At 42.5% G+C, this 26,950-nt stretch overlaps 1 protein-coding gene across 10 annotated transcripts in view; it reads right to left on the minus strand.

The window, feature by feature from the left end:
- DENND2B (DENN domain containing 2B) overlaps window positions 1–26,950 on the minus strand; it is a 287,171-nt gene that overhangs the window by 49,380 nt on the left and 210,841 nt on the right. For all 10 annotated transcript variants that reach the window (XM_054025169.1, XM_054025165.1, XM_054025170.1 and 7 more), the window contains 6 exons: window positions 23,968–24,064; window positions 22,295–22,339; window positions 19,727–19,911; window positions 18,895–19,004; window positions 16,928–16,997; window positions 3,599–3,676 (listed from right to left, as the gene is read on the minus strand). In XM_054025169.1, the coding sequence (XP_053881144.1) occupies window positions 3,599–3,676; window positions 16,928–16,997; window positions 18,895–19,004; window positions 19,727–19,911; window positions 22,295–22,339; window positions 23,968–24,064 (585 nt within the window). The remainder of the gene's footprint in view (window positions 1–3,598; window positions 3,677–16,927; window positions 16,998–18,894; window positions 19,005–19,726; window positions 19,912–22,294; window positions 22,340–23,967; window positions 24,065–26,950) is intronic.

Below are 26,950 nucleotides of genomic sequence, written 5' to 3' on the forward strand. Positions count from 1 at the left end.
TTTCCATTGAAACAGAATGTGAAAAGATACTTAACTATGAGCTGGAGAGTTACAATAATAGCTAAATGACACCAAAAGCCAACAAAGGCACTAACTGGAGCGCTGACTCCCCGCCCTCTCTGCAACAGTAATGGTGCGCGTCTAACAAATACTGAGTACTTGCAGCTCCCATTGAAGTCAAGGAGAGTGGGGGGTGATCATAAAAGTTTATATTAATTTCGTTCTTAAGGTAACTTGCTTGGGTGACAACCGCTCACACCAGATTAGAGAGGCTCCTTACTGAAGGCCAGCCCAGTGGCTAATTAGTATTGACGTAATACTATTCCTTCTGTTCCCTTGGCTACATCTACACTTAAACCGCTAGAGCGGCACAGTTGTAGCCCTTCTGTGTAGACACTCACTACAGCAATGGGAGATGTTCTCCCATTGCTGTAGATAATCCACCTCCCTGAAAGATGGTAACTAGGTGACGGAAGAATTCGTCTGCTGACCTAGCACTGTCTACACTAGGGGTTAGGTTGCCTTAACTACGTTGTTCAGAGGCATGGATTTTTCACATCCCAGAACAACATCCCTGGGTCAACTTAACTTTTTAGTGTAGACCCAGCATTAGTATCTCCTAGGCAAGCCTTTGTGTTGTTGCCAACACTGGTCTCCTTTTTTGTAGGTGCTAAGTGATTCTTTACGTTGTTGACATTATATGCTAAATATAAATTAAATAAATCACATACTTTTAAATTAGATACAGTCAATTGAAAGCGGTTGGGAGGAGCGACTGTGTCATGTTATGGGTTTGGACAATGTCTATTCTAGTGGGGCACTGACCCTGACTGTCAGCGCAATACAAATAATATATTTTTAAAATAAAGAAAGTTTGGACAAAGACATCTCATGAGTCTAAAAATGGGCAAAAATATCTGCCAAGACCATGACTGCATGCACTGGCTGAGTTTGGAAGTGAGGAAATCTGTGGTTCTCAAATCTGTCTTTAAGTAGATATCGCTACAGTGCACGAAGAGGACTCCAAGGGGAATTAAAATAATGCAGATAATCAAAAACAAAGGGCTTTTTCTGCTTCTCAGCTAAGTAATGTACAAGGTTTAATATCTCAGTAGTCTCTCCCGTCACGTTTTTATATGAAGGCTGCAGTTTCCTGTTTTGTCTACTTATGTTAAGTGTACCATCATGATAACTTTCCTTCTTCCCATTAGTTTTACCAATCGGGGCACCTTGGTTTCGCTTTTACAAACTAGGAAAAAGGGATGTTCTCACTGTCTCTTAAGAATTTTAATCTGCACCAGGAACAAATCTGTTCTACAAACTGACTCTTCTTTTTTTCATTTAAGAGCTGATTCAGGGCTATAGTACTCCGTCTTGCCAGGTGCTGAATACCTTCAATTCAAACTCACATTAGTGGGAGTTGAGTCTGTAATCTTCAACTAAGACTAGTTATTTCTGTGTGAACCAGACGCAATGGCCCAGTGATCACATTAGCAGGAAGAAGTGAATAGCTCTTTCCTAACAGTGGGCCAGGCCTATAAATTCAATGGGAGTTCTACCCACACCAGGAATAAATAAGAACTTCTGGATTAGGCCAAATGTCCCTAATGTCACCAGTGTATGCCTTCTTCCTTTCCATGATCATCTGGGAATCACTTCCATTGAAGGCAATGGAATTCTACCAGTGTAAAACTAGTACAAGTGAGAAAAAACAACAGACCCTTACTACAATTTAACTATATGACTGATAAGGAGGAAACTGACATTTGGGGTAAACTTTTCAGCCAGCCACTAAGTGAGCACATTAATGATATGCAAGCTTGCATAAATGAAATTATTTGCATATGTCAATCAGGTAATTTCATATTTGACTAACTACTTTGCATCAAATGCTCATTCACATGAGCAAATGCAAGGTTTGGGCACAAATGTGCCAACAGAATTTTTGCAATTCTGGCCCATCTCTGGTATTTTCTGGCATAAACTCTCCACTCTGTGGACCTGTGCACACTTCATGTCTTCATCTTGACTGATATTTTTGACTAGTGTGCTGGCAGCAAGGTATTGTAATGTTCAATTTTGTAATATCTGCTTCATCTTTTCCCCTACAAAAACCTCAGAGAACTAGGCCACCGTCAAAGTTAGATAGCAACAGCAAAGAGAAGGAAGAGTGTCATGACATATCTCTGTATCATTAGCTTCCACAAGCTTTTTGTTACCTCTATTCACCATGTTCCAGCATGGTGTTTCTGCATCAGTTGCAATCATCTTTATTTAGACACCAGTTATGTCAAGAGGCTATTGGAACAACCCTTTGGTTTGACCTTTTATATGATGTCATAAATAGGACTGGTATTAACTACTTTCATCTGATTTTTTAAAGCTTGATTCATGTTAATCGAAGTTTTATCCTGCAAAGCTCAAAACATGCTTATATGGAAGATAACATTCTGTATGATTAGATCACGTGAATTACATAAAATGTCATGAATTTATCAAATCCAAAAACTAACCTCACAATCAAAAACTAGCCAACTGTATTCAGTAAATTAAATAAATAAATAATTATTAATTTGGTCTTAAATTCTGTAAAACTCCCTTTGGTCTGACTGCCAAAGTGACACATTCCTTGCGAACAGACACATCGTTTACTCAACACTGTATTCACATACGAGCTGAAAGGTCTAAATTGTGTGACATGCTACCAGGAATTGTATAAAAGGAGGAAAAAAGGTATTCACTCAGAGTCTGAAATATCATTGTCCTCTCACAAATCACACTAAAATCCTGGTTGGTACGGCTCTATCACAATTAAATGCTCACTGAAGTTGCACAGGACGTGCCCTTGGATGTTCGAGGCACTCCGTTGGCAGCAGCCTGGACATTTCAAACTCTAATTAAGCAAGAAAAATATTTTTGACTGCTTTGTTTTATTTGAACATCCTTTTGTTGAATGTAAAAAGAATGTTTATGGTACTGGAGTACATTCTGAGTCAGCTGCTTCTTTGACTATCAAATGCCTCAGCCTTACTTCAGTGTTTAATCAGCCTGAATAAGCTGTTTATTGTCTTGCAACTTCTGTACTAGGAACTTTATTCCTTAAGTAAACCAGATCAAAGTATGATGCAACTTTGTGTCCCATTTGTTCCTTCTAATTAGATTATTATTGTTAACACAACTTCTTGTGATGGAAATATCCCACTACGACAGAATCCGCTTATGGAATAATCTTGATTCTTGACCTCATTACTGCAGTGGGGGAGTACTGGCGTAAAAGTGGTATTGGCCCATCATTTCAAACATGCATGCCAAGAATTACAGGTCAGCAGAGAATAGTTTTAGAAAACAATGGAAAAAAGCCTCAGGCAGCCAATACATACGAACACCCAGATGTTTTTCAAATCAAGATTTGCTTCAGACACAGAAGCAATAAGATATTCTTTGATGTACCCAATAATAATGAAATGTCTAAATGTAAAATACTGTTGCTGCCTATCAAATTAAAAAGTTCTCTGTGTTTGGTTCATTAATATAGACATTTCTCAGTGAGTAATCAAATTAAGTGAAATATTGGGGGGGAAGGGAAAAGGAAACTTACCTTGGAAAATAAGTCAAAGCAACCCAGCCGGCTGATGACACAATATACTTCAGGTAGGCGTGGACCTTTTCCACTTGGCTGATAACAATGAAAGAGAGACTGAAATTACTTTTTAATTTTGAGCCACAAGAAAATACACTTATATAGCACAATGGCTTGGCTAGTGTGCTAAATCTTTTGCTATCCATTTCTCCACCAAACTAGTAACTCTTGAAAAAGCATGATATTCCTTCTATAAGGCAGGAAAGTAAAAGGCATCAAGAATGCTTATCCACTTTGGAAATCACAACGCATCGGAGCTGTTCTCCGATATCATGCCAACTTGCAGCCATACAGCACAGTTACAAATGGCTGTAACCGCGTCTCAGCAATTGCTCTCTTTTATTCCTTGAGGCAATAGGAAAAGTGGGGCTGCACAGGGGGCTGGGTATCTGCTGGAAAGGATGAGAATGGAAAGGCTAAGGGAAGGTTTAATGGTCATTTTTGTTCCCAATCACACCACAATGGTCAAAGACTGCTTAACTCAAGACTAGTATGATCAGAGAGCGAAACAAAGACGTGCACGACCTAAATCCCAATAGGGTTTTCATCTAGATCCTCCACATTAGTTGGGAGCTACTTATTTACACATGTAAAAAACGTGCAAAACTTGAATAATCTAAACGGTTAAAAGTGAAAGTCATGCTTGATATACAAAAACAAATGAACAAACCAAAGCTACCTAGAGAATTTGATGTACATTCCCCCCTTGAAGACAACTAGAAATGTATTCGTAATAGGCCTCATCCTCCAATAGTGTAAATTGCCATTGGCTCCATTGAGCTGAACACAACGTATCCTCCACATATAGTGCTGAATTGTGGCATTTAGCCACAGCTCTGTATTGGGAGCAATGTAGACGCACCCCAGCAGGAGCATTGGTAAGAGTCGTATTTAAGAGTGGTGCAATGCCCCTGGAACAGTCTGGTGGCACAGGCGAAGAAAAAGAAGCATCCTTCATTGGGCAAAATCTAACTCTTAGGGATGAGCTAGTCTGAAGTACTCAGCATTGAGCCAACTCTGTTTCCATTGAAGCCAATGGCCGGTGCTCGGAGTCAGCCTAATTCTGCTCCCATTGAAACCACTGGCTCCAGTCGGAGTTAGGCTAGTGCTGAGCACTTTGGAAAATCCCATCTGAGTGGGAGTGAGTTCCCTGGGACAGAGACCAAGTTTTCCTTTGTCCCTCAGATTGTGCCAAGCACACTGTCAATATTTAAATAACAAACAGCTGCAATGTACACGGCATGTGCAGTGGCTTTCCATTACATTTTTAACATGCCGAATTCCAGTTCTGCTATCATCTAGTTTGAGGTTGAGCAATTAAACTGACACAGAGGGATATTTTGCTGATTTCAGGGACAAACAGAAAGGCAGCAGAAATTAGAAGAAATCAGGAATTTCCCTTTTTTCCTTTGTATCTCCCTCTCCCCCCCACACCCCCCGACCCTCCGGCCCAAGTTAAATTTGTTGTCACTGAACAATAAAATAGTAATAATCTCAGAAGCCTTAATTTCACCCAGAAAAATGTTGAGGACCATTCTTCATGGACAATGGATGTTGGGCAGATCTACTGAGTACTTATGGTCTAGATTCAGGAACAGAATCTTACTAAACTGGGTGACTGGGCTACAAAACAGCAGATGAAATTCAGTGTCAATTAGTTTAAAGTAATGCATATCGGAAAATATAAGCCCAACTATACATACAAAATGATTGAGTCTAAATTAGCTGTTACCACTCAACAAAGAGATCTTGGAGTAATTGTGGATAGTTCTCTGAAAACATCCACTTAGTGTGCAACAGCAGGCAAAAAAAAGCTAATATAATGTTAGGAAACAATAGGAAAGGGATAGATAAGAGAGAAAATATAATGTCACTATATAAATCCATGTTACGCCCACACCTTGAATATTGAGTGCAGTTCTGGTCACCCCATCTCAAAAAAGATATATTAGAATTGGAAAAGGCACTAAGAAGGGCAAAAAAAAATAAAAAATGATTAGGGGAATGGAACAGCTTCCCTACAAGGAGATATTAAAAAGGCTGGCACTGTTCAGCTTCGAAAAGAGACAACTAAGGGGGAATATCATAGAGGGCTATAAAATCATGGTTATTGTAGAGACAGTGAATGGAAAAGTTATTTACCCCTTTATATAACACAAGAACCATGAGCTATCCAATTAAATTAATTGGCAGCAGATTTAAAACAAACATGTATAGTCAACCTGTGGAACTCGTTGCCAGGCGATGTTGTGAAGGCCAAAAGTATAACTGAGTTCAAAAAAGAATTAGATAAGTTATTGGAGGATAGGCCCATCAATGGCTATTAGCCAAGATGCTCAGGATGCAACTCCATGCTCCAGGTGTCCCTGAACCTCTAACTGCCAGAAGTTGGGTCTGGATTACAGTGTATGGACCACTTGAAATTGCCCTGTTCTGTTCATTCCCTCCGAAGCATCTGGCACTGGTCACTGTTGGAAGACAGGATACTGGGCTAGGTGGACCATTGGTCTGACCTAGTATGGCTGTGCTTATGTAGCCCTATTCAGGAAAACACTTACGCATGTGCTTAAGAGGTTTCCTGAATCACCACCCATGGGAAATCAGAGACCTGATCCAAAATCCACTGATGTTAGTGGGAAGATTCCCACTGCAAAGGGCATTGGATCAAGTCCTAGACTACCAGAATGTCATCCAAAGTCACCTGTATTTGCTACTGCCCTGCATAGGGACAGCAGGTCTGCAGATGGAAATACCTTTGAAAGGTGTAATAGCCCATTCTCCTTTTTCCATTGGGCATTGAACCATGACCAAAAGGAAGTCTCTGAACTCAACAAAAGTCACCTTTCAACGGATCAGTTGGCATGACGTGCTATTGAGATAGAACGCAGGGACTGCCCCAGACCTGACATTACTGCAGGAATTCCTGTCTCTCCTTGTCTAGGAACTGCAAACACCCTGCACCAACCCACTGCAGACATGCTACCAAACTACTTTGCCCTGCCATTAAAGAATTCCGAGTAGGATCTCAGACAGTGGGTCTAGTTCTCTGTTGCCCCGCACCTTGTGGAGTCTTTCTGCCTGTGCAAAATGAATGAAAAGCCTGTGTAACACACCAACACTCTGAGTTGGTATCATTTTACACCCACTTTGCACAGCTGTGTAAATGATTACACAAGATGGAAAACAGAGGAAGAATCAGCCCCCATACTAATAATACTATGGCAGAGGAGCCCGATGTCATAATTTCTGTCTGCTTTTGCTTACTTTTATATTTAATCAAAGTGGATAATGAACTTTCCCCTTTTACCATAACAAGTTGGTGGCATTTAGTTTCAGTGTCTTGTCATTAGACTATGAGGATTATGCAAGTTGTTTCCACAAAGTGGGTTTATCATTTACATGCCATGCAGAGCTGATTCAGAAGAAGCTGGAGGACGGCTGTGTTTTTTAAATCTGAGAATCGCTGGGACAGTCAGCAGGTGCCTGTGTGGTTATAATAAAGACCATGAAAAAATGCTGCACTTAAGTGAACACAGATGAGTGTATTTCTGAATCCAAACCTGCTCACCACACGTCACATCTCTGAAAACAGCAGAATCCTTTTTTGTCCATATTAGGTATAAAACCCTTTCTAAAGGCATTGAGTGATTATATCAAGCATGTGGGATTTTGGTTAAAATCATTGTGTCAAATCTGCAGGAATGTCGAAGTCATGCCAGGAGTCTTGGACAGCTACCAGCCAAGAGCTGTCTTACTGAGTGCCAGTAAAAACATCACATTCCTGGGTCATCTATAAGACCAGAAACAATAACCATGCAGTTTATTCAAAGACCCTGCCCTATGAAATATTATTCCTTACAAATATCTTAAAGGTTACATGTCACTGAGTTTATGAGTGCTAGGCATCTTCCCTGCTCATATTCATTATACATGATGATCTTGTATTTTAGGGATTTCTCTTTGCCAATAGCAGAGCCTCCTCGGTACACGCAAATCATCACGAAGAGCAAAAGAGCAAACGTCTCAGGCTGGGGAGGTTCTCAGGGGCTGGAATCTTGAAGTGAAATGATTTACTCCTATTAAACATGACTAAAGTCAGGAGTTTGTAAAAACCAGGCATTAACCTGCATGATCCTATATCAACGGGTCTCCCTGGCTGAAACTGTCCCTCTGGCTGCAGCTTCACATTAGAGAAACAGCACCTGCTTCTCATACTGTACTTTGTTAATTCCCCAGGAAAACGTTGTGAGCATGTGTGTTACAGCTAACCCTCCGTGGCCATCCACATCTGGGCTTGATTTACTCTTTGCATCAGTGGTGGCCTCTACCCCCTGGGGATGGGTCCAATCCTAGGAAAGACAGACGGTGTTTGCACCACTATTCAGCCTCAATGGTCCCACCAAGGGATGGCAGCTTTAACCTGCACATGGAACTTGGCCACTAGATATGCTGAATCCGGACAGCCGGCCCATGCCCACTCCGAGGTCAGTGGGTAGCTGAGAATAGTATGAGCGCCACCACATAGCTCCTACACTGCGGGGAGAGGCAACATAGAGCCATTACGCCAGTTCTATTCCAGCTGGAAAGACCCCCTTCATCAGTGTATTTCCCAGGACTATTTTTGCTTTATCCTGTCAGAACAAGATAAAGGCTAATATCAAATGACCTGACCTGAGGAGTTTGCAAGGGACGCTCTCATAGTCAACCTGTGGAATTCGTTGCCAGGGGATGTTGTGAAGGCCAAAAGTATGGCCATTCTTATATTCTTCTCCCAGCCCCACATCACAGTCAGGTGACTGGTGGATAGGTATAAACTGTTGACAACATGGCCTGCTGCTTAATACCCCACTGCTTCATCCAAGCCCCTTTCTGAGTGTGGCGCGGTTGGGTAAGGGGCAGCTGGGAGTCAGCTTGCATGCAGAGCATATACTGCCCACTTCCTTGAGGAAAGGGGGAATAAAGCATATGGCGTCTCTTGTTTTTGTGGGGCTGAGTACATTCTTAATCTTCATCCAGCCCTGCTTGCAGGAATTCTAATTAGTCTCACAGATAATAGGGTGCTGATTCCCAGGAGGATGAAAATAAACCACCACGAGTTGAGCTGTGAAACAGAAGGGTGAGGATCAGGAGTGGGGGGTTCTGCTAGTTTTCTTGGCCAGCACAAAGACTGAAGCAGCCTTGCTACACAGTGTTTACCCTGGACTCTGCTGCTGCAAACCCTGCTTTTGCCTCTGTTCTGAGATTATGTCTAAGGGAAACCATGGCTCTTTATGCTAAAAAGGAGCCTTTTCCCCTACTGTTACTCACACCTTCTTCTCAACTGTTTGAAATGGGCCATCCTGATTATCACTACAAAAGTTTTTTTTTCTCCTGCTGATAATAGTCCACCTTAATTGATTAATCTCGTTACAGTTGGTATGGCAACACCCGTTTTTTCATGTTCTTTGTGTATATATATCTTCCTACTGTATTTTCCACTGCATGGATAAGATGAAGTGGGTTTTAGCCCACGAAAGCTTATGCCCAAACAAATTTCTTAGTCTCTAAGGTGCCACAAGTACTCCTCATTCTTTTTGTTTTAAAAAAGACCTTCTTTCCCAGGTGCTTGATATCTAGCTGAGCTATTCAGAGTTTCTTGCCTAATCTACCATCTCACTGCCTGGCCGTTCGTTCGTTCGTACACACACACACACACACACACACACACTTTAAAAGTAAGACAGAAAGCTGGGAGAAAGTGAGACCAGCTGTTCAAATTAATAATTTAGTAGTCTGGATTAGTAAAGACACCAAAGTGGGTAGGAAGCTGCCTTGGTCCTCTGACTCCTTTTTGAGGATTTCAGACTCCCATAATATACTAGGGAATGCCAGTTGCTCCATAGCACTTTCACTTCAGAGGGCCTGAAGCAATGGGACTAATGGAGAGTTTCTGCATTCCTCTGCTCCTCCATAGGGGTGTGGCACAGGCCCAGCAAACTGGTAGGAAAGGGAAGGGTGCATCATGGCCCCACACCCAAACTCAAAGAAGCAGGAATGGAGCAAAGGGCCTCCTGGAAAAAGACACCTCCTGAAATGGGAGAAAGGAAGAAAAGGCGACCTGTTAGCTATCACCTCAAGATCCCCAATATGCCAGTGGGTATTGCTGGCAAGAAGAGATTGTGAGGGAGAAGTGAAGGATTGCTATGGATTGTGTGAGAAGGGAACACCATGGAGATAAAGCAGAGGGCATGCTGTGTGGGAAAGGAGGGTTGCATGGCTTCCTGGGACCTGCCAAATACATGGATTCACTTTGGATTGGCATCTGATGTTTTGGATTTCCAATGAGCCCAATCAAAGCCATTGGAGCTTTAGCCACAATTAGTTCTAACTAAGATGATGACAGATCTTTGACTACAGTAATGTATCATTGGGATATATTGCAAAAGAGACATCAAATTAGACATCGGTACAACACTGCAGTGTAGATGGCAGGTCAGGTCATATGCTTTCATAGTACGCATTCACTCTTGCAGCAGATTGGAAATTGTACTTTGTTTTAATCCCACCTGGCTTTGGGGTTGTTTTGAAACTGGAGCAATCAAGGGATGCATCCCCAAGCCAAAATTCAAACAGGATGTCAGGATGAGGGAGGGAGAGGCTCTGGAACGTAGGGAGGTCTTGTCCTATCAACAATATAAACTTTCAAAAACATATTCCAGAGAAATCTCCCCATGTGTTTCTTCTGCTGGGTTCTGATGTACAGCAGCATACAAGCTGCGTGTGTGAATGAACCAAACGAAGGGTGTGTGGAAGGGAGGATGGTTCCAAAAGGGATGGAGAATCTCCCTGCCATCATTCTTCTGCATAAATTAGATGAGGTTTGACAGTTTCTTTTTTTTAACAGCAGGGCCCCTTTCTTTGGGCATCTGCTCAGATCTGCTGCTGGTTTGGTTTAAAGGCTGAGAGCATTAGAAAAACAGAATGTGAAGCAGGCTCACAGCAAAGAGCTCTGCCATCAGTTTGTGCATCAGATCAGATTTTTGTTGTTTCTCTTGAGCCCAGCCCAGTGTACTTATGGCCCCCCAGCTGCACAGGCTGTGGCCCCTCCATCAGGCCAATGTGTTCAGAACTAGAGAGGGGTCTCGACCAAAGCTGAGGATCAGAATGCACCAAACTTCAGAGTTCAGAATTAGAATCTTGATCCAGAGCCGCATTTTATAACAGGCCTCTGCCCCTCCTACAAACACCCTCCCAAAATGGGGGAAGGGTGTGGAATAGAGTGTGACTTGGGGATCTGGGTCCAAATGGTTTTGCTTGCGTTCTTCTCTAATCATTGAATAAGACTCCTTGCTATAGAAGATCAACATGGATTTTTAAAGCCAGCACACAGGGTATCTGCAGAGCTGTCAAGAAGGCTGGGGGAGGAAAGTTCCTGCCAATGAACTCTCTGTGGATCCATCTATCTTCAGTCTGCAGCCCACACGAGTCACTCCAGGACCACAGTAAACTCCCCTGTGTGGCCCCATCAGGTGGCGAGATGAACCAGACTCACCTACAGGCCATTTTTCTTATTTTAATGTAAATACTTTGTGTTGGGGCCCCCTGCTCCATTCCCTGATTTCTAGAGTGTGGTTGTCTCAGCCCATGCCCTCAACTGGAGAGTCCTGAAAGTGCGGCTTTCCCTCAGAGGGGAAGGAGACACAGAAACTTTGACCCATTGGGCTGTTTTCTCCTTTTCAAAAGGATAAAAGCTGCCCTTCAGGGAGATCCCCATATCTTCAGGACTTGTGGTTTATTTTAAGAATTCAATTTTTCTGGAGGTCAGATGGGACAGGAACCCACACGCAGGTGTGTCTAGCATAATGGGATCCTGGCCCAGGGCTGGGGTTCCTAGGCATTACAATATGACAATCAATAATAATCATAAAAATATGGTGATTGGCTGTGACTCTGTTTCTGGGACAGATATGGTCTTGGGATATCATATAATTCAATACAACCCAGCCTGTGAAGATCTACAACCCCTCAGCACAAGGAGTAGCTTCTGCAGCAGCACAGCCAGAGATGTCTGTGGAGATGACATGGAACTGTAGTTAAGATGCTGTATTCTCTTGGATAGTTTACTGCTGTGACTCTCCTTGGAGTGCCACTGGGAAAGGGCAGCTTGAAAGGTCCGGCCAGCATTCCCTAAGAGTGAAGCACAGGCTTCCTAGGAGATGCATTGACTCAATCCATCTCCCACAGCACATGGTCCTGCTGGGTCCACTCACTTTCTGGTCTTCACAAGCCAGCTCCTGGCCTCCCAACAACAAAGATTTGGCAAATTTTCCACCACTGGGGGATTCTGTCAGCAGAACCCAGATGAAAGCTGGGAGAAAGTGAGACCCTTTGAGTGTATCTTCACTGCAGCTGAGAGCAGCTTCCTAGCTCGGGTTCGCAGACTTGCAATAGCTCAGCTCAAGATAGTGGACTGAAAATAGCAGTGTGGATGTTGTGCTACTGGCAGAGGCTTGAGCTAGCCAAGCAAGCTCAGACTCGGGGGGTTGGGTGGGTGGGTCTGAGTTTGGGTGGCTAACCCAAACCTCTGTTGGTGCCACAACAGCCACACTGCTATTTTTAGCGTGTTAGCTCGAGCTGAGCTAGCAAGTGTCTGTGTACCTGAACTGGGAGGCTTGCTCCCAGCTGCAATGTAGACACACTCAGGGGCTGATTCTCCACTGCCTGGCACCTGTGGAAAGGGAGTTCAAAATCTACCAGTTTGGAACTCTCCACTCACTCACACCTGCAATAGCATTTCATACCCATGTTACACGCACTTTGCCCAGGCATAAATAGCTACATAGGTCGTCAAGAAACAAGGTCTAAATTCACACATTTTTATTCAGTACATTTTCTAGGTACTACAGCAAGATAACAAAAAAGCCAACCAAGGAAAAACAAAAACCAGGTACAAATACTGTGTACAGTGAACAGACTGCTATTTAATATAGCTTTGATAAAAGCTAATTATATGAGACAAAGTTAATCATTAGTGTAAAATTGAAACTGACACTCTCTTGGGTTATTACAGAGGATAATGTACTAACCATACTAAAACGGGTAAGGGGTAATGTGACTGATATAAATAAGACATTTTCTTTTACCTCAAAATGGAAATTCTCATATCAGATCACTAGGAAGACTGTTACCATGGTTGTCTTAGATGTATCAGGTTTTAATTGGAAAATGTCTTACTGTATTTAGAACTCTGTTTGTTATGGTACAATAGGTTACATTCCACTCTAATCCTGTTTTTAAATGAAACAATGTAATATAAATATATATAAAATGGATACACTGTAGGACTTTGTTGTACAAACAAAATATAATCATTACTGTATCCCTTGAGGTGCTTTTGCAGGAGGCTTTTATCAGAAAATCCTGGAAAAAATCTAAGGCAAAATAAAATAAAATAAATAGAGCAGTTCATATGACCATGTCCCAAAATAAAACAGTCTTAAAAAATGCCTGGTAATAAAAGACACAATTATCTCACAAATAAAGACCCCCCCAGAAACTAAGACACAAAAAATAGGATCATAGGAACTACCATGCTGGATCAGATACGTGGTCCAGGTAGTTTGGCAGCCTGTTTTGACAGCAACTACTACCAGATGCTTCAGACAAAGGTCCAAGAAATCCCATAATTGACAATTATGGAATAACCTACCCATGAGGGAGGTTTCTCCTTAGCCCTTCTGGGGAGGTTACCTTATGTCCTAAAGCACACTTCCAGTGTTTCTTATAGTTGAATGAGGCACATTACAGCCCAGTGCTCTCATACACATTGTAAGCCAGGTATTATGGGTTTTAGAAAAATAGTGCGGATATTATTTGACACATTCGGCAGTTCTGAAGTGGACTTAGGGCCTGACCCTGCACCTGCAACCCCTGTGCAGCAAGCCCTTCAACTCCTGCTTTCAAAAGTTGCTTGGAAAGTTTTGCAAACAAATACTGAAATGGAATTAAACTAGAGAGCCAAAACTTGGCACATATATGGCACCTGCAGAGTTTGTCTGGTCCCTGTCACATGTGCAAATCCCACATTTGCTTGTGCAAAATAGATCAGTGGGCACATAACTGTACAGCACAGTCTTTAAAGGCACATTCTGGGCTGTGTGTCACCTGAGGCAACGCCACCCCCAATGTGCTGAGATTTGCAGTGTGGAGGAAGAGAAATCCTCCCCTTCTCCACAGAGAGCAGTGGAACTGTGGGGTGAAGACTACTCTCCCCTAATGACCACAGCCTTTAGCACCATCTCAACATCATCTGTTTCCCCTTCTCACTAGGCACAGGAATCCACTGGGCTGCTCCTGGGAGGCTCTGCAGACCTTCTATGTAGCCACCAAAATCCTCTCTCTATATATATAGCTGACGGCACCAGTTTAACCACAGAGGCTTTCTGCACCTACAGACCCATAATGATCAACTACTTCCCTGAAGAATTAATAACCTTTAGCCTACAGCATTTTACTTATATCTTCTACACTCCCACCAATTTTTAATAAATTTCCTGTAAAACCTATGGGCCAGGTGCTGGCCTGCTGCTGATCTACAGAAACCTGTGCAGACTGTTCCTCGTGCGCTGGGTTAGAACAGATCAGTACATCACCAGTCACTTCTCCTTATATTATTTCAGAATGTCTGATCAGCAAAAGTGATCTTTCCTATTGTTTACCAGGATCCAAGACAGGTTGCCACACGCACTCCTGACATTCTAACTCATCCTGTGTTCTGCTCATTCAGATACGGCAGTAGCTGCTAATGCTCTTCTGCTCTTGGTGGCTCAATGGCCTTCCAATGTCTAACATTATTATTTTGGCCACTGAAAGTCTTTGTCATTCCGTGTATATTGGTTATGTTGTTCTAGCTCGTATGGGCGAGATATTCAGAAGCACTCAGCTTTGGCCTAACTCTGCTCCCACCATTCACATCAGTGGGAGCAGGGTTAGGCCAGTGCTGAGCACTTTGAAAATCCCAATCCATATTACTGGCTCCGGCATTCATATTTTGTTTTCAGTCTTTTCAATCTGGAAATATCATTTAACATCAGCACTCCAGAATCCACTGGCCTCATCTGTTTAATTAATCATTCTGAATGATCCCATAATATGTCAATATTTTAAATCATCTGAGCAATCCCCCAGCATGTGTCTTTAACAACCTGTCATATTTGCACATCTTCAGCAATACTTACTATCACTTTATTCCATCCTATACACTGTGTGGTGAGTGCTGTGACCTCGTCACCGGTCTGAAGCACAGCTCTTTGCATCTTTTTAAGCTTTATATCTCACTCTGACACTTAGTGTCATAACCATAATATTCTTTCCACAATGCGCTTTCCCATACGCTTTTCAAGGATTTACACTGGTAATTCTCCAGATCATTCAAGTAGGTTTAAATTTTATATACTTATTTCCTGCACTAATTATGTTTGTAGTAATGAGTTTACAAAATGTTTACTCTTGGAAAAAAAACCAAGCCTGAATCTTTCACGACTGATTTTATACAGTGGCTCATCTGCAAATATTTACAAAAGTACTTTTTGTGCAGCTTTTATTTGTCCTTCAGATGATCAAACACTTTAAACACAGTGTCAGCATACATATCTTCCAGATTGCTTATCTCATTATTCTGCCAATTTTCCCAATATGCTGATTTCTCTCCTCAAGTAGGTGAAAGGGCATGTTGTTCAATATCTCATATTTATTTTTTTGCCGTATGGATTTGTAAAGTCTATAAATTTCTCCCCATAATGCACAAGTGTGTAAAATGACTGGGTTAAATGTCTATTGCCAAGATAATTATGTTTTCCTCAACATATCGTATTTTGGGCATATCAAATCCCAAACTAATCCAGGAGCTAATGCCTTGGATTTCCACAATCAAAAGTAAGATTTGTGCAAGATTAAATACTTGTTGATACTTGCAGAAATGTGGTACTTTTTTGTGGACTGAACAGTTTCCACAATTTCATTTTAGCCAACTTTTTCTGAGAAGGCTTTGTTAAACTTATAAAAATATACATATTTACTTTTAAGTGGTAGCACATATGAAAAGTAATTGAATTGTCCTGATGGCCTCCATCTTTATTTCATTTATTTGTTCCCATAAAGATATCTTCTGGGTGTCCCATTTATTCAACCTCTGATTCACTCCCCCAGAAATCCTCTCCCATACTAACCTGTCCTAGTTTCACTGTAGCTCATGCCCTTTATTAGCCATAAACATTTTCACTTCTCATTTATATTTCATTGTGCTTCCCCCATGTATTTTACACACCAAAAGGCAGGATATATAGGTGCCATCCTTGGAAAATATTGCCTACAGAACTGACAAGTGCATTGCTTTTATATTTATGTTACTGAAACTTTTACAAATACAGAGCCCAATGCTGTTCCCAACAGCACCAACAGGAGCTTTGACACAGACCTCGGCAAGAACAGGATCAGACACACATGTATTGCAGTATGTCTATCAGCAATGAGGACATGTCCGGGTAAATCCGGACGAATGGTAACCCTAAGCAACACTGATAGTGAAATTCACCCTTGTCCAGAGATCCAGCAAATGGCCTATGCACCAATTAAATTTCACTGAAGTTCTCAAAAGAGAACTAAGCTGCTCTAAAGTATGCTGGATCCATCTCAGCATAGATTCGGCCCAAGAAAAAAATACCACAATCCCATTCCCCCTTTGCAGTTCTAAATCTATTACTATATGATGAACGCGGGTGAAAGGACTGAAATGGAGGCTGACAACCTGGGCCTCCCAAGTTCTAGTCATGGCACTGCATTAGCTTGTTGTGTGGCCACGGACAAATCACTTAAACTCCTCTACTGCAATTTTCCTGATTCTGAAATGGGTGACAACCCTCACAGGGGTGCTGAGAATTGATTGATTAATGTTTGCACAGCACCTAGGAAATGAAAAGGGCTGTGAAAGAATTAGGCATGTTAGAAATACCACGAGAATAGCCTTCTTTGTGGTGGTGTAGTACTTCTGCTTTTGGTTGAAACTGAAACCAGGTGCCAATGAAGGGGGGAAATGTTTTGTGACCCTCTTGAAATATTTGGGTTCTCTTTCATTCAGACAAAGGTTTCTGACAATTCTTGTTGTATTTGACCTTGTTATCTTTCCAACTCTCAGAGTTCTGGGAACAGCTTTCCTTTTGGCCCGCAAAAGACGTGCTCACAACTATGCACTGCAATGTTGACTGACAATTGAATTTTGTGCTTGGAAAGAGTTCAAGTTGATGTACTTACCAGTAATCTTCTGCAATAACCAAACCTTCTGCTGCCATCTTCCCCAGTCAGCATGAAAGAGAAGGTCTCACTGTAATAAAGATTGTCCCAGATTTTATTGTTACGGTGGCAGGATTGTAGTGAGTTCCTAGGAAGAGGTGTTAATCTACCCTTTGAATACAGATTTAGTTTTGCCTTCTTTTCAATTAGTGGATAGATTATGACGAAGTGCCTTGAGATGCTTCCACGATAGATACATATTTCGAAATGGACACAGCATCAACAGACAGCTGCTGCTTTTTCAAACTAGTCATTCTGGAAGGTTTTTTTGGGCTATGCAGGTGGTAGGATTTCTACCACATTGTTCCCTTTTGAACCCTAAGTATATAGGAGAGGTTTGCAGAACCAAAGCTAGCTTCTCACCTACAGCCAGAGAGCACCCAGCACAAGACATGGGGGAATGCTAAGCTCACCTTCACACTCCTTGATCCTGGGGTTACCGGGTGCACCAAGTATGGTTGCTCTGACTTATGCTGGTTTCAAATGGTCCCAAGGATCTGAAACCAGATCCGGGAATCCATGCACTGTAGAGATATCCCGACCACATCCTCTTTCCTCTGGCATCCAGGATGCTGGCAGCCAAGATGAGGAGTGGTACTGAGCCTCTACACCAGCCCTAGATAACCAGAAGATCTCCGTTGCATTGGGGCAACCCTCCATGGTTGAAACATGTCAGAACAATGGCTGGATTCTAGCAGCAGTGGAGCACAAACGTGTCCACACAGCACTTGAGGACCTGGCCATTCCACTACAAAAGCATATAGCATCTGATTCTTATTTACACAAAGGCTCCTTTAGACTGCACTAGCAGTGTAAATGAGAATCGGGACAGTGTTTTAGCCCATATCTGACCATTTAAGCTTTTTTCCTCCCTCATTCAAAGTGCTTTGCTCTGGCATCATAAAGCACAACAAGAACCCTAGCAATTTTCTTACCCTGGATACACATATCCCTGTCTGAACTGGGAATAGCACAATTCTACTTACCCACTTCCTGGAGCAAGTAAAATATACAGAGGTCTAATGCTCCTTCAGTGGTTCTAATATCTCATCATTTGTATACTTCCGAGCACTGAATAACATAGCCACGCTATAGCCAACACATTACTGTTACTGTACCCTTATGTGGCATGAGCCATGCAAGCCAATGAAATGTTACATACTTGCTTGTTGGCTGGGATAATTCACTTAGGTTGTGCTGCCACAAGGCTAATGTGGTGTGACATCACAATCAAAAAGCACATATAAGACATACTGTACAGAATCTCCTATTTTACTGACATACATGTCATTCCACACATTAAAAATCCATATCATATTTTGGATGATTCATCTCTGTCCATCCATCTGCAAACCTGTGAAGCAGAAAAATAAGATGGACACATTTTGGAGGTTTCTGTTGTGAGAAAAGGAGAAGGTGGGCTTGGCTCTTCATTGGCTTGCCTCTCATGTAGCCATTTACCTCTGTGCAATCAGCATGGTAGGGCCAGAACCCCAGCGGATGTATATTGGTGTAGCTCCGCAGAAACACATGGAGCTATGTCAACTCCAGCCAGCTAAGGATCTGGCCCACAGAGTTTTACATCCATCTGGCACTCACTTTTTCCAGGGGTAAATGATTACACGTGGTGCCAGGCAGAGGAGAATCAGCTTCTGTCTTTCAGCTTTTTCACAGATCTATTTCTGCATTTGGACTCGGCATTGCGATAAACCTTCTAACTGCTTCCCCCCAACAACACAGGTTTGTGGATCAGGCAAAACAAGGAGGAAAAATATTATGGAACTTAAACAAAAATTAAATACAGCTTCCTAAACGTGAAATGTCCAAGTCTCAAAACTACTACTTCCTTACGTGGGCAAGGGCATTTCTGTCACTCTGACAGTACACGCCAACAACACTGAGCAAGAGACACATACAGGAGGGTTTACCTGTTGTATTCGGATACTGGGATCCAGTCCTTGGCATCAGGAAAGCAGAACTGTGGGATGGCTTTGAGACGCTCCTCTGCTTCACGCACCTGCTTGGTGGGCCTTTCAAGCTGTGGTGGATGAAATCAGATTCACTTGATTCCAGCTTGAGCAAGTCAGTCATTTGTAATGAACAGTCTCAGAATAGGTTTCCTAATTAGCCCCTTAGGGCAAGGACCATCCTGTTCTGTTTTTGTACAGTGTCTAACAGAATGGGGCCATCATCCATGATGGGGGATATAGGAGCTACCACAGTAAAACTAATAATAATGGCTAACATTTTAAAAAATTCATCTGAAACAACTTTGTCCCAGAGTCATCTGATGTCCTTGTGAAACCAGTGCATCTCAGCACTTCAAAATGCAAACCTACCTCAAACTCAGCATCCACTGTTAGGGTGTGATCTAAAACCCACTGAGGTCATTAAAAGTCTATCCACTAACATCAATGGACTTTGGATCAGACCCTAATACTGTGCAGCCAGACTGGTTAAAATGTCTATGAAATATTTGGAAACTGAATTAAAACTCAGCAACTAAGTGCTCACAATTAGGCCAAACTCTTCAGTGCTGGGAAAGGATATGCTGTAGAATAAGAAAAACATTTCTGAAAGAGCCCAGCCTCTTTCTCCCCACTCTCAACATGAGAAGCAATTTAGAACAGAAAGCTCTGGGTAAATTCAGAGATCAGGTCTATTGACCCAGCTTAAAAGCAGATTCCTATTACTTGCTCCTTTTATTGATCTTAGCCATTGAAAATAGGTAACCACAAACAAGGTAGGTTGTTGCTTTACCTTGGGAAATTGATATGTCACTTCTGGGAGATAAGTATTTTTAGAAGGTTTCTTTTTCAGAGAGACCACCACAAAATACTCAAATAGCTCACGCTCCTGCCATTCAATCAGTTCCAATTCCAGGGTGCGGTAACTAGGAGCCCTCTTCAGCATTGACTGGATGTGGACGAGACGCTGGGTATGAGCTAGCATTTACAAAGAAAGAAAGATTGTTACCTGGAACTGATATGTAAGCCACAGACATTCACAAAGGACTTGATGTTTGTCAAGATCTTAGTGCAAAACATGTTCCCCTTTAAAAGTAGACATTCATGCTGTGCTCTCTCTTATTAATTCCACCCATAAATCAAAGCCTTCTGCCAGAATTGAAATGATGTAACACTAAGCTAGTGGAATCATTTGCAGTTCATAGAACTTCAACCCTGCCAAAGTTTGGTTTGTTCTACACATATAGGGCTAAATTGTGCTCTTGTGTATATGCCTGCAACTGCACTGAAGTCAACCGGCTTGGTGAGGGTAACAGATCAGACCCAGACCTGGGCTAGATCAGGAAAGGCCAGTAACACAGCCTGTCAATCTTTAATGATCACAGCTTGATGCTACAACCCTCAGAGTATTTGCAACATTTTCTGTACTTTTTATCCCACTGCTGCTGATTATCCTCGAGGAATTTAACGTGAACCAAATTATGCATCTGCTGACCTGTAGGGAGTGGCGTGTTGGGCACCTAGTGGTGTTGAAGAAACACACCACGGCTCTCTAATATGTAAGGCACAAGGCAGCAAGCTCCTGGGGGCCAAAGGCATTTAGAAAAGGGGTAGCTTGAGTTCCCCACAGGGCTGCCCTTCTGACACCAGGTAATGTGCAGGGCAGGGATGAAGTCATGGCCACACCCCGCTCTGATCCTAACATGCTTCCATTAGCATGTTAGCAGCAGCCCCCAAATTGCTTGGGCAATGCAAACAGCCATACTACAGCCTCCTGTGCACAGACACTAAGTGGGAAGGGCTCTCTGCATCCTCACGCTCACCTCTCCACCCCAGGATCCCTGCACACGGGCGACCTAATTTGGCCCTACGTGTGCAAAAAGACATGGCTATGTCCAGTCTCCTCCACCTGCCTCCATGACCCCATAACCCAGTCTTCGCAGCAGGCAGAACTGCCTTCATGGTGATGAGTTATTAAGATGGACCTATCAGACTGATGATCCCCCACAACAATGAGGGGAGAAGCTCCCAACTCCCCCATGAGGCACCAATGCTCCCTCAAGTAACGAAGGAGCCCAGTCCCGACACTCCTGTCTCTCCTCCAGCCACAGCTTGGGGTGCAAGTAAGTCCTGTGGTTTCTGCTGCAGAGAGGCATCAGACTGTTCAGGGCAGTGATAGCTCACTGACAGCTGCCCAGAGAACAGGAGCGGTTCTCTCCCCACACCATTCACTCCCATGTACAGTCTATTTCCATGGGACTAATGCGCCTCTTACTGCCACGGGAACTGGGCCAGGACTCAGCCTGACATAACTCAGAGAGTGGGGATGGTTCCACAAGCCATTTACTATCCAGAGACACTTCTTCTTCAATTAGAAAGATATAATACAGGCACATTATGAAATGTGTCCCATGCTCTGTACTGCCAGTGCGACTGATAAGGTTTAACATGCTGTTTCCATTTTACACAGAGGCTTCTAGGCATGCAGGCAGGTTACAGTGCATCCAAACTTCGGGCTAAAATTAAACAGGATGACAGGGAAGTATCTGGCTTTGACCACACAGCACATGCTCACATCACCAGCACCTGGAATTGAAAGCTCTTTTCTCAGAGAGCCCTACCAGCCACCAGCCTGCTCAGTTCTCCCAAAGAGAGCGGGACACTGATAGCACCTAAAACAGCTTCAGCTCCATTACAGAGGCACACACAAAACTGTGCATTCCACTCCCCAGCTCAGAGCCACAATTCTGCACTACTGTTTTCTTTTCCCCTATGATTAATAATGTGAGGTATTTTAAATCAATAAAAAGAAAATCAATAGAAACAATTGCTGGTGCAGAGGAAGAACCCTGCTGCTTTCCTTCCTTTTTATAGTTTGGTCTGAATTTCAGTACTCCTGAAAATGAGGGAGTAATTCCTCAGGCTTGAGCCAAGTATACTGCATGTAGATGCTACGCTAGTCTCCCTGATGCACACCTTATAGTAGTTTTTACTATCTGGAGTCTGCAGACATATATCTGTGCACACACATAGACAAGTGCATCTTAGAAGGAAAGTGCCAACATATCAGGCATTACCAAAGCAGGTTCCTCATTATGTTTCATGGCTTTTCCTTCCCCTAAAATCAATTAGACCCGCACAGTTCACCATGCACCTGATTTCCAATATTTACATCATGTTCATGATCCTGCATTTCCAATGTGAATGGAGTCAGGAGGTAGTGATGAGTAGCAGGTTTCAAAGAGGAAATCAAATTTCATGCCCTCTCATGGAGAGAAACATCATGCAATAAAAGGAGCATTTATTTTGATGGGGACTGCAAGTGTGACTGACTGGAAGCTAACGCGGACTGACCCCTCACCTTTAAACCTGTCATCTGAGTCACTTTCACTCTCACTGTTTTCATCTGCAAAAGAGATAAAGAGGTGTCTGTTAAAGGCAAAACGACAACTTTTTTAGAGGTTTATTTTTTGGCTAAGGTGCAATGCTTGGCCCTGCGATCAGCGCATCCTATGCTGGAGTTTCAAACTGCACAGAATCAGTGGTTCCAAGGATCTCTTTGTGGAGACTGGTAATTGGAATAGGATTATTCTTATGCTTGAGATTCAGGGCACAGCCTAGCTGAAAGCACAAAGGTTTAGACCCCTTTACAGCAAAGCCTGTTTCACTGAATCCCCCCCTTGTGTAAAACTACATGGGTGGATGCATCATTTTGAAAAATGATTTGAGCGCTTCCACTTGTTCTCAGCTTTTTGAAAGGAGGTTGCATGGCATCAAGGAACTCTAGGGTGGCTCTTGTGGGCTTCATTAGTGCAAGACCTCAAACTGGCAGGACATGGAGCATAGTACGTGACAAACATGTGAAATGTGACCTGATCTGAGAGGGAGTTTTGAACCGTGTTCATGTGAAAATTCCACAATGCTCAAACGACACACATGCACATTCACACATCTGCATGTGCGCACATACACTTACACAGATCCTCAGAATGGAAAAATTTCTGAACTCCTTCTCTTAACAAATATAAACAAGATTTGCTAACTGGGCCAGTGTTTTTGCAGGCGTAATCTTGAGCACACAGTGAATTAAGTCCACAATTTTGCACCAGGAAAAAGCATGAATGAATTGCAGGAACAAGACTGTGAATTTTGTATAACATCTAAAAATGCAAAATCCGGTAGAAGTTAATTAAGGGCTAATGGGCTAGACCAGGGTAGGCAACCTATGGCACGGGTGCCGAAGGCGGCATGCGAGCTGATTTTCAGTGGCACTCACACTGCCCAGGTCCTGGCCATCAGTCTAGGGGGCTCTGGATTTTAATTTAATTTTAAATGAAGCTTCTTAAACATATTAAAAACCTTATTTACTTTACAGACAACAGTTTCATTATATATTATAGACTTATAGAAAGAGACCTTCTAAAAACGTTAAAATGTATTACGGGCACGCAGAACCTTAAATTAGAGTGAATAAACGAAGACTCGGCACACCACTTCTGAAAGGTTGCAGACCTCTGAGCTAGAGTGAGCAGTTTAGCCACGGGTTGGTGTTGGTGGGACGGACCTTGGTGTGGGATCTGAGCCCCAGTTAGTTTTAAGCCACCCAATTTTTCCCTTTTCAGGACACAGAACTTCCACTGTAGTCATTGGGACATTGCAAACAGAGCAAGTGTAGGATATCACAGAAAAATATACACGGTGGATCAAAGAGGGGAATATCTGCAGAAGGCTGGATAACAATTCCTATCATAAAAAGCAACAAAGAGTCCTGTGGCACCTTATAGACTAACAAATGTATTGGAGCATAAGCTTTCGTGGGTGAATACCCACTTCCTCAGCGTCTGACGAAGTGGGTATTAACCCACGAAAGCTTATGCTCCAATACATCTGTTAGTCTATAAGGTGCCACAGGACTCTTTGTTGCTTTTTACAGATCCAGACTAACACGGCTACCCCTCTGATACTCAATTCCTATCATATTCACATGGATAAAGTACTGTATTGTCTCATTAGACCAAGAGATTTGTGTTATACCTCGCAGTGATGCTGTCTCAATATTGGACACCAAAAGCTTCTTCAATCTTTTTTTCCCTCTTTTTGCACTATAGATAGAATTGATCCTTTGTACAAGCTGCAAAAAAGAAACCAGGAGGGTTACACATTAGAATACACTGTCACAAGATGACAAATAAACAGCAAGTGTAAACATTTTTCTCTTTAGAAATCTTTTATGTATCTTCATTTATTTCCTTCTGACCCGCCACATAATCTGGCCACTACTGGCATGACAGCTTTGTCCTCTGCCATCTGGAACTGCCTTCCTGTCTCTCTCCTCCTCAATGATTCTCCATCTTATTTCCAATCTCAGCTGAAAACATACCTTTTCTCCTTTATCTAGGGGTAAAGCCCCTTCCTGAATCAGGGACATCATTTGCTCCACTAAGGCCTATGTAATTTGATTCCGATTCTGTGAAATATTTTGCTATACAGGGCCAGATCCTTAGCTAGTGTAAATCAGCATAGTTCCATTGACTTTAGTGCCTAATTACACCAGCTGAGGATATGGCCCATAGGGTTTTGCCAAAAAGTTGTGTTGTGTTTATTGACCTTCAGCGGTGCTATAACTACCTTCTCCAGTCTTACCCTCACCTGTAAAAGCTTTTCAATGTCAGGTTCCAAATTCCCACTGCTAATCAAAGCAGAATTTAACCCTTGGTAAAGCATACTTAAGACTTCTTCATTAGCAGGGCTAACCTTGACAAGAACTGTTTGTTAGAATGTCAGTCTGTTCAAAATACAAGAGACACAGGCTGGCTGCAAAACATTCACTAGGTAGCTCAAACCACTCAGCAAAATGGTTCCCACTTACCATCAAACTCTCTCTAGAACACTCCCACACCAGCATCTATTTCCTGGACACCACAATCAGCAATGGAACTCTACAGACAACTCTATACAAGAAACCCAGAGATCACCAAACCTACCTTCACAGATCCCATAATCTCCCCAAACACACCAAGAAATTGGTTACCTACAGCCAAGCGACAGATGGACAGAAACGACAGAACATGCTCTGAGGAGAAAGTCAGGGATATATACTTTAACACACTTAAAACCACCTTCACCAAACAAGGACACTCCACCAGAGAAGGAGATCATAATAGATAATACTAAGCCCTGCCCTGTGTGCAAGGGACTGGACTAGATGACCTCTTGAGGTCCCTTCCAGCCCTACAAGTCTATGATTCTATCATAGAATGGGCCATCTGCTTCAATACAGAATTAAAACCTTTCGACCACATGCCCCTTGTTGTTACATATTATACCACACTGGAATTCATATGGAGTATCATTAGACAATTACAGCCCATACTCAATGGGGACCACATCCTGAAATAACTCTTTCCCAAACCCCCATCTCCTGGCCATCAAACAATGCCCCCAACCTCACAAAGCTCATAATTAGAAGCAAGCTCCCAACACACCAACTTGAAGCAGCACCAGACCCCACAAGAACAGATGCCAAACCTGTAGGCATACCTCCATTGCTACAATGATCAAATATCCCCCACAACACACAATTCAAGACTGATGGGTCCTACATGTGCCTATCACAACATGTGGTGTGCTCCATCCAGTGCACTAAATGGCCCAGTAAACAACTATGTGGGTGAATCCAGACAGTCACTGAATGAACTCACATAGGAAAATGATGAATGACAAAAACACCATATCACCTGTGGGCTAACACTTTTCATAAAGCGATCACTCCATATCTGACCTCTCAGTCCTCATCCTTAAAGGAAATGTCCATAATACCCTCAAAAGATGAGCCTGGGAGCTTAAATTCATAACTTTGCTAGACACTAAAAATCATGTACTTAATAAAGACACTGGAATTATGGCTTATTACAACAATCTGAAACCCACTAAGCCCCGTTTTTTGTCCTATGACTGCAGAGATGTTCTGAGTACCTTTCTCAGACCTGAAGAAGTGCTCTGTGTAAGCTCAAAAGCTTGTCTCTCACCAACAGAAGCTGGTACAATAAAAGATATTACCTTATCCACCTTGTCTCCCCAGTTCCTTTGATACAGAAGTTATAATTAATAATTAGCACTTAAACAGTACTTTAATTGCTTAATGTCTGTAAAACTCTTTGAAATCTTCACAATACCCCGTGAGTCAATATAAGTTGCATTTGGATTGCAGGATCTCAACATGATTGACAAAGGTAGATATTATCCCCATATTACAGGAAAGGAAATGGAGACATAGTGAGATTAAGCAATTTGCTCAACGCCTCATAGAAAGTCAGTAACATAGCACAGACTGGAGCTCAGGAGTCACTAACTCCTATACTCAATCTGCTAGAGAGATCATGCTGTTCTACTTTGTTATGAATACTATAAGAAAGATTTGTACCCAGTGTTGATGTCAAATTTTATTTTCATCATTGTTCAGATTCTGATCTCAGCAACTCTGATGTGGTGACACTACCGACCTCATTTATACAGGTGTAAATGTGAGCAGAATTAGGCCCAGAATCAATTGTTTCTAGGCAAGACATTACTTGTTGTCTAACAAACAGGTATTTAATGCTTTCCCTTTACTGCTGCTCACTAACCTATGTACAATTTGTGCTTGTAAGGATGAACTGAAATCCACTTGGAGCTGCTCTGCTTGCGGTCTCATTCCTGGTTTTATTGGCCTAGAAGCTGTACAACTACAAACAGCATGAGAGTAATGAAATCTTGATTGGCCGAAGCCACTCCAGGAAATCTCACCTAAATACAAGACAGACATCCCAGGGAGGCAGTTCAACAAGTCTACTGATGCCAGCAATGAGTGGGCATGCTGTCGTTACCTACTCCCCTTCACCACTTTACACAGCACCTTCCAGTCTAAAGGCAGTTCCAGGGACTTTCTCCTCAGGAGTTAAATACTGGGAGCGCAGTGCCTAGTGTACTGATCCAAAGCCCACAGAAGTCAACAGAAAGATTCCCATTGACTTCAGCG

Source organism: Malaclemys terrapin, chromosome 4, assembly GCF_027887155.1.
Source record: "Malaclemys terrapin pileata isolate rMalTer1 chromosome 4, rMalTer1.hap1, whole genome shotgun sequence".
NCBI classification, from domain to species: Eukaryota; Metazoa; Chordata; order Testudines; family Emydidae; genus Malaclemys; species Malaclemys terrapin.